The 8,824-nt window shown below is 41.6% G+C and overlaps 1 protein-coding gene across 2 annotated transcripts; it reads right to left on the minus strand.

Moving 5' to 3' along the window:
• Positions 1 to 940: 940 nt before the first annotated feature.
• Positions 941 to 6,139, minus strand: LOC123104738 (putative disease resistance protein RGA1). Of its 2 annotated transcripts, none has more exons than XM_044526614.1 (4): positions 5,915 to 6,139; positions 4,750 to 4,888; positions 1,518 to 4,645; positions 941 to 1,357 (listed from the first exon to the last, which is right to left on the minus strand). In XM_044526614.1, the coding sequence occupies exons 2-4, from the start codon at positions 4,774 to 4,776 to the stop codon at positions 1,345 to 1,347; spliced, it is 3,168 nt and encodes a 1,055-aa protein (XP_044382549.1). In that variant the 5' UTR covers positions 4,777 to 4,888; positions 5,915 to 6,139; the 3' UTR covers positions 941 to 1,344. The 2 variants fall into 2 exon arrangements, with proteins under 2 accessions (XP_044382549.1, XP_044382556.1); XM_044526621.1 differs by having other exon boundaries at positions 941 to 1,332; positions 5,915 to 6,112.
• Positions 6,140 to 8,824: the final 2,685 nt, after the last annotated feature.

The following is an 8,824-nucleotide window of genomic DNA, read 5'->3' on the forward strand; positions in this document are numbered from 1 at the left end:
CATCGAAAGAAGAACCAAGTTCATCATTTGAACTTGACTGGGCTGCAGAATACTTTCGTTTCTTTGCCTTGGCAGAGGATCCTGATGCCTCTTTGACTAGCATTTGGGTGCTGTCCCGCAATTCTTTTTTAAATATTGTGCCAACAACTTGTTCTGGCTCCTCTGTATCTTTGAATAGCATCCTGAAGATCAGACAAGTTAGTGCTGCTTGCAGTTCTCTCACACCATATTGTGCCAACACAATGACTGCTGCCTGCCTTGCTCTGCTTTTTCGTGTGAGTCGTGTTTAGTGGAAACCCTTGGGTTTTATCAGTGTCAAATCCTGCTAGTCTCCTTAGATGGAGTAGTGTCTCTAGAAGCCTCAGTTTTCGATCTCCTTTGCGAAGGCTTGTAATTAAAAGCGCTCCCAAGACTCGGATATTTTACAAGCAGAAGGTTTGTCTGTGTACTGTATTTGAGATGATCATCTCCCAAGTCGGCACATTCTTCAAAATTGTGAGTTTTATCGCAGCTAGAGAACATACTTTCAGCCAAATGGTAAGTCCCACAGATTCTATAAAAGAGCAGCAGCAGCAGTCATTGTGTTGAAGATGAAAAAGAGCAGGAGTAGGACTCGCAGGTGATCAGACAGCCTAGCTCTCATGTCTGATGAGAGGCGCCATCAGCAGCAAGCCGCACAGGGGTTCCATCCCTCTCATAATCGCGATCAGCTTCGGCCCAAACGGTAACTAGTGCAACCTGGTAGTTCTATGTGAAAAAAATAGTACCTCCAAAGTGGTACTTCCTCCGTAAACTAATATAAGTGTGTTTGTAAACGCTCTTATATTAGTTTACGGAGGAAGTATATTCTAGTCTAAAAAACATCTTATATTTTGATACGGAGGTAGTATCTCTCTAGCTACAAATTTACTTTGCCATTACATTTGAACAATCACAGAATTAGCAAAAGACACGAGTGTTGTGTCTTAATAATATACTTTGATACATATTGCTACAACTAAATAACAAGCAGGAATTGTCATGTTCTGAGTCCACATTATTTTACAATAACGAATTGGTAGGTTCGTGAAGATACGGTAAATAAGTTGGATAGGAACAGGAAATATAATTTCTCCAGCGGGGAAATAGAAATGCAGGATACACACACAAACATTACTCAACTGCGCTGCTGCAATAGTTGATACATGTTACTAGCAAGCCCTTTAATTTGTTTTCCTCGCACTCCTGCAGCTGCCCTGCACGACATCCATCTTCTGAAGAAAACGAGATTATAGGGTCCCCTAGACTGTGTTCTCAATGAAGGCGGCGCCCCCGTGCATCATGTCCCAAATTCTGTTTTAATCATCAGAAGTACCAACTAGGTTGGACAAATGAAAAGGGTTAATGAGCTTAAGGATCTAGGTCTATTTTATTTTTCAGGAGCCATATAGGGAGATTAACATGCAGCTATCTAAGAATAAATTCTGAAGAACAAATAATGTGCATACAGTAGTTAAATTGCCGGTCATTGTACATACCAGTGAAAGAGCGGCTGTTGTATTTCCTTGAGCTCGTGGCACTCATCTATTCTCACTTTCTTTATTTTATCAACAGCTGCTGCACCACCAATGGACTTGAGGCCTGAACAGTTGTAAATGCTAAGTTCCTCCAATACTGGAGAACTTGCCAACTGGCCATTGGCTAGGTTGATGGATTCTATGCCCTGACAACAATTCAAGTCGAGCTTCTTAAGAGAGCATGGTAATATCATTGCTCTCTCCATATTGAGCTTATCAGAACCTCTAATTGTCAACTGCTGCAACCCGTCGAGCCTATCAACAGACAGCGACATCAACTCTTCACAATAGTAAACCTCAATGGTCTTCACGGCAGGTAGACAATCAGGCTTCAAGAATTCATGCAAGCTCAATAATTTATCACAGTGATGAATACATATCGTAGCAAGGGATGAGAATCCTTTAATACCGCCATTGGTGGTGCTACTGCTACTACTTGCTTCAGAGACTATCGATGTAAGGTTATTGCAATAAAAGATAAATAGTTCCTCCAGGGATGGAAGATTGTTTCTCCACACATGTAGAGGGATAGCTGTCAACGAGTCGCAGTGATAAAATTTCAAATAAGTGAGGGAGGTGAGGTCAAGGAAGCAGCTCACGAAGTGATCCATGGAATAGCCCGGTCTCTCAAGGACTATCTTTCTAAGAGAAGTAGGTAAGACCACCGAGCCTTGCCAACTGATTTCATCACATCTTGTTATGACTAACTCTTCAAGACGATTAATGTTTTCTGACCGTGATGTATTGCCAAGTGACTCATCTAACTGGAGAAAGAATAGTATGCTCTTCAAGTTGATACAATCTGTAAACTCAAGAGAACGTAACCTTGGCAGGAGGTTGGGCTGGAGCCAGGTAGGACAAGATTCACCTGGGTAGTCAATTACCTGCAAATGTTGGAGATTCCAGTGAGGTAACATTTCCATCTGGTTTTCCGTTATCTTCACCGCCTCAGGACTTTGCAGCGGAAGGCACCATTTTAGCCAGAGTTTGCCAGAGTGGTCCTTGCTATAACTAAAACCCTTTGAATTGATCTTCTCTAAGATGAGGACATCACTGAAGCCTGGAGGAAACTTTTCAATCACACAACTGCTAGAGTCTATATTATTCAGATGATGCAGACGACATACTGATAATGGAAATGTGCTGAAAGTAACACTTCCAAGTAAAGAAAGGTAACGCAGATGCTTTGAGTTGCCCATGCTCTCAGGTAGCTGTCGTACTCCGGAAAGTTTAAAACTCAATACACGGATTTTCGGTAGCTCCCTGAACCAACAGTTTATCACAGGCTCAAAATCTTTTGCTTTGCTATATGATTCATCGCATACCAGGGACCTCAAAGTTTTCTTGTCGCATATGCTCTTCAATTCAGAACACCGAAAATTTCCGTTTGTGAATATTGACAGATGACGAACATTTGAAGGAACTTTATCTAGGTCACTTGCATGCTTTATAATGAAGCACTCATCCTTTGAGACTAGTTGTGCTGTATCATGCATCAGGTCATGAATAACATACTTAGGACTCTGCGGTGATGGTTTCTGGAAGAATGAACGATTTGCAAGGGCATTAAAGCAGATTGATGCTTCTTCGGGCCCCTCCACATATCCTTGTGCAATCCAAATATCAGCTAGAAAATCCTTCCCAAATTTGTGATCCTTGGGAAACATTGCACAGATTGAGAAGCATCTCTTCAGTTTCTGCGGTAGATACAAATAGCTCAATCGAAGGGCTGGCAGAATGTCAGTATCTGATTGTTTTAATTTCCAAAGTTCACTTTCCTTTATATTTTTCCAGTGTATTGTACTTAGCTCCATTCTCAGCAAGCGTCCAATAGTCTTGGCAGCTAATGGGGAACCCTTTAACTTTGGAATAATGTCTTCACCAATGCGCTTCAACTCCGATAACTTCTGGTCGTTGCAAGAACTCGTGGATCCAAATGCACAGGATTTGAAGAAATCCCAGAATACCTTTGGTTCTAAGCCATTTAACTCATAATTATTCGTAGGGCCAACTAGCTCACCAACATCGTGGAATCTAGTGGTGACCAAAATCCTACTCCCTTCAGCGCCATTTTTCAAACATGCACACAAGCTCTTCCACCCTGCCGCATCATCCTTCAAGATATCATCCCACATGTCATCAAGGACAAGCAAGAACTTTTTGGACTTGACACGACCTTCTAGTTTATCCATAAGAACATTCAGATTATCAGATGATGCATCTCCTCCAAGGCCCTCTATAATCGCTTTCGTTAACCTTTTTGTGTCAAAGTCATCTGAAACACATGTCCAAATTATGGGGCCAAAGTGTTTCTTCACATTTGCATTCTTGCAGATTTGTTGGGCCATTGTTGTCTTTCCGACACCTCCCATGCCAACAATGGATAACACATGCAACTTTGTCATTTTTGCTTTGCTTTCAGTTCTTCCTCTCTTCAGTCCACGAACTCCTAGTCTTTCCACCAACTCCTTCATTTCTTTTTCACGACCAACCATTTTTTCGACACAATTAAAGTTGGTAGTTGTTTCTGGCCTAACTGATTTATCAAACTTCCGCGGTGCTTGGTGCAAGCCCATATCCATGGCTTGCTTATGAACATGATCTAATTTTTCTTGAATCATGTTGACTTGTCTTACGTAATCACTGGATCTGTCAAAGAATTCCAGAAAGGTGTCATTATAATGATCTGGCTCCAAATTCTTGCTGCATTGAACCTTCAACTTGAGTACATCATAATCAAACTCATCAAGCAGGTCCTCCGCATCGAACACTGCACCTTTAATATCCGGGAGGAGAGTAGCCGCTTGTTCCTTATGGCTTAGAAACTCGACGCGATCAATGAGGTCAAGCATCTTGGGCATTGTTGTCTTCAGCTTCCAAAGATCAACCTCCAGCCGATCAAATTTCCCTTTATCATGTGGTTGTGCATCTGTCTTGTCTCTGTCTGACGATTCTGAGGCGCTTTGTCGATAACGAATGGCGCTTATAATTGATGCCGTCCAGCTGAAGAATTCGTGACATGCATTGAGGTTGGAAAGCACCCCAGCACCATCATTGAATAATCCCCAAGCCATGGCCATAATTGAGGACTGTTGAAATCATATAAACGAATTAAGCTTAATTCAAAGACTACGGTATTGAAAACAGGCAATCATCTTGAATGGGGAGAGGCGTGGCCTGAAGATGTAGTTACCTTGTTTATTGGCTGATTTGATGCCATGTTGGTGGAGAGATGCTTCTTGTTCGAATTGTTTGGGTGGTCGACTCCTCTGGGCAACCAAAGGCAACGATGATACAAGCGCTGCTGATCTCAGATGCCTTCTGCTGCGGTTCTGCAATTATGTTGTTAAGGAGAAGCTTATAATGTCTGTAATAGAAAGCACACATGAATTTTGTTTCGGTGTTCATTATACAAAGGTGCAAGAACAAAAAAAAAGCTACCCCAACATATGCAAATATATTGTTGGAAGTATTCCTCTTTGCCACTAAGCCCATTTTCTCCCCTTTTCACTTTGTAGGCCCACACGCCAGAGGGACAATAATGACCAAAAAAAAAAAGGCTATGCAGTTATGCACGAAAACCCAGCGGCAAAAATGCCTATTATACAGCACACCTTAAACAAAATGCGGAGAAGCACCTATTTTCTTGATGATTAAATTCTGTGTTATTTAAAAAAAGTATCATGCCTACATAGTGCGGATTATTAGAGGTCACGACAATGTAAGCCAAGTCAGTTTGAAGTTTCCTATTCAACAATACATCTCAATCGTTTCGGCTGTAAGAGAAGAAATTTTGGATCGGTATATGAGTGGCAGAGAAGTGATGAAGCATGCACTCCCTCCATTTCTAAATATAAGTCCTCTTGGAGATTTCGATGCAGACAACATATAAATGTATACATATATATTTTAGAATGTAGATTCACTTATTTTGATTTTGCTCCGTGTATGTAGTTAAAAGACTTGTATTTTGCCAACTAAGGTGACATCACCATCACCATGGATGCCGCCGTCAGCCACACGTGCTCTGCCGGCGGTGGCTGGGAGGTAGAAGATAGGAGGGGAGGGGGTTGCGGACGGGATCGGCGGCCGCCACCCGTGTCGCGCGCAGAGACGACGCGGGGGCCTGGGGAGTTAGATCTGAACCGGATAGTGGGTTGAAGTCATCCAGGTCAAAGGTCATATAGCTATCCAAGGAGACGAGAGGATGCCAATGCCACACAAATCACAATAGCTATCCAGGTCATACTAACAAACTATCAACAATATCCGAGACTAGAGCAGTACAATTGTTGATAGAACAGGTGGGTCATTCTCGAAGAGCACATGACATGCATAAGTAGCAGCAGAAGACATACCTCTCTCCCGTCTCCTCGGCGGTGGCAACGACACAACCTCGGCTTCTCCGCTGTACGGCGGCGCCGTGTTTGGTGCCTCAAAGGAGCTCCGCCAGGAGGGTCAAGTGCTGTGTGGCCTCTAGATCTAGTCAAGTCAAAAAGGTAGTAGGTGGATCGGGGAAGGAGACGACTGTCGGCGCTTTCGCGGAAAGGCCGAGGAAGTTAACCCGCTGCGGTTTAGGTGACGCACTCGCCTAGTTTATTATTATTCGTAGTCCAGTTAGCAGGGCGCTTCTTTTATTGCTTTTTCAACGCAGTAGACACACAAGTGCTCGTATATACGCGTACACAGTACACACTCACTTCTATGATTGCACATACACACACCCTACCTCTATGAGCACCTCCGAGAGACTGAGCCGGCATGTCATCTTGAGATTTTAACGTACCATTTAAGAAAATATTCATGATATTTGAAAAATGCACTTGTGTTTAAAAATATGCCCTATAACCTTTTGAAAAATGTTTATGAAATGTAAAGTTTTATTCGTGTTATTTTAGAAAAATGTTCGCAACATATAAAAAAATGTATGTGATATTTAGAAACATGTTTTAAAACCGTAACAAATGTGTGTACATTTTTAGAAAATGTTCAAATACGTGTTTAGAAATGTTCACTATGTATTGAAAAAATGTTCAATGTGCCTTTTGTAGATGTTCAACATGTTTTTAGATAAATATTTAGCATGTATTTAGAAAATGTTTACGTATAGCTGGAAAATGTTCAACCTGTATACAAAAATGTTCAACGATTGTTTGAGAAAACTCGACATGTTTGAAAATGAAAAAAATGGAAAGAAAACAGAAAGAAAGGAAATCTGGTAAAGGAGATAAAAACAAGAAAATCGTATCAAACCTGGTTCCAAAAAATCAACGTGGAAATTAGTTTATACGAAAAGCCCAGAAATAGAACCAACCCAACACCTCCTCTTTGCCGTGCCGGCCCATCGGCGATGTGTTGTAGGCGAGGTGGTGTTGTACCTCACAATAAGCGAGATACAACAAAATCACTAATTACTTGTATAGTTTGCAAATGTCACTCTCCCACCTTGCATGGAGCCATCCCGTGTAGACCTACCGTAGCAGGTTGCCATATCAAAGTCTCACCGATATATCCTATTTGTGGGGACGGAAGGGAAGATATCTGGCGTGGTCTATTTGAATGTCCAAGAGCGGAGAATGTATGAAATAAAGTGGGCATTCACAAAAAACGACAAGGCACTGCTCTATGATAGGGCGAGTTCAGCTGTGTTGGAGGAACTCGTCTATGGATCGAGCGCTGACCATTTGTTTTTGGAGCAGATCCCCCTAGCTGATTTCATAGTTGTTGCATGTTGGCTCAATCCTATGCACAAAAAGATCATTTGGTAATCTCGCATAAGAGAGCACCGACAATGCACCAGGCCTGACAAAAGGGGTGACTGCGCAGGCCCCCAAGAGGTGAGGGCCTCGAATACAAATTATAATAGTAACCACTATACAATTATCCAATACATCTTTAAAATTATTGTCTACATAAAAGATAACACCAATTTGTAGGAGCGCACGCTTCACACCACATACTAATAGTGTATACCACACGGGGCCAAAACCAATCCGACTAGCGAAGTCGAGTTTGGTTGCATTAATTGCTGGTCTCTCTTTATGATGGTCGTCTCAGTACATGATACGATTACAAAATATCTATATTTTTTTATTGTTCCATGTTATTATATTATCATTTTTAAATATTTTATATTCATTTTACAACAACTTTATATCATTTTTTGGGACTAACCTATTGACATAGTGCCAAATGCTAATTGTTGTTTTTTTCTTGTTTTTTACTTCGCATAATATGCATATCAACCGAAGTCCAAACGCAGCGAAGCTTTTTTTATATTTTTTCTGCCCAGAAGACAACTTGGGAGCCAAGGAAGCACACGAGGGAAGACCCATGGGGCCTACAACCCACCTGGGCGCGCCAGAGGCCCTTGGCACGCCCTGATTGCATTACTCCGTTTCTCCATCTTTTTATCATTGATAGAAGGAGACATGACATGCATGTATCATTGTCATTAAGGATAAAAAGATGGGGTCTATTCCTACATGAATAGATTTTGTTTACATCAGGTCATCGTTCTTATTGCATTACTTCGTTTCTCCCACTAGTAGAAAAAGGACCTAATATGAGTAACATTAGTACCGGTTTACATATGAGCCGGCACTAATGCGTCCATTAGTGCCGGTTCAAATGACTAGGCGGGAGGAGACCTTTAATACCGGTTCATTGTGAATCTTTAGTACCGGTTCGTGCCATGAACCGGTACTAAAGATGTTGGTCGGGCACCAGCATTTTTTGTACCGGTTCGTGGCACGAGCCGGTACTAAAGAGGTTGTGGCAGGGGCTATTTTTAGTCCCACATCGCTCCCTTAGCAAGAATTTGACCATCTTAAATATGTTACTTCTCAAACTATCACAAGCATTTGGTCTTCATTGAACTCTATGTGTAGGATCTGAGGGTGCAATAGGAGTCTCCGCCGGTTCTTAAATCGGTGGTAGATTCCTATTGATAATTTAGATTCTATACAAAAAAATCATTGATGATCAATGTATTTTTTATGTACTTCTCTGTAGCAGTAGCGCGTTTTGGCTGAAAGGCGGTACTGATCAATGTATTTTTTCTGTGTTACTTCTCAAACTATATAAAAAGGAAGAAGAGGAAGAAGAAGAAGAAGAAGAAGAAGAAGAAGAAGAAGAAGAAGAAGAAGAAGAAGAAGAAGAAGAAGAAGAAGCAGAAGAGAGGAAGAAGAAGAGGAAGAAGGAGAAGAAGAAGAGGAGGAAGAAGAAGAAGAAGAAGAGGAAGAAGAGGAAGAGGAAGAGGAACAGGA

The sequence above is a fragment of the Triticum aestivum genome, chromosome 1B (genome assembly GCF_018294505.1).
Source record: "Triticum aestivum cultivar Chinese Spring chromosome 1B, IWGSC CS RefSeq v2.1, whole genome shotgun sequence".
Taxonomy (NCBI): Eukaryota; Viridiplantae; Streptophyta; class Magnoliopsida; order Poales; family Poaceae; genus Triticum; species Triticum aestivum.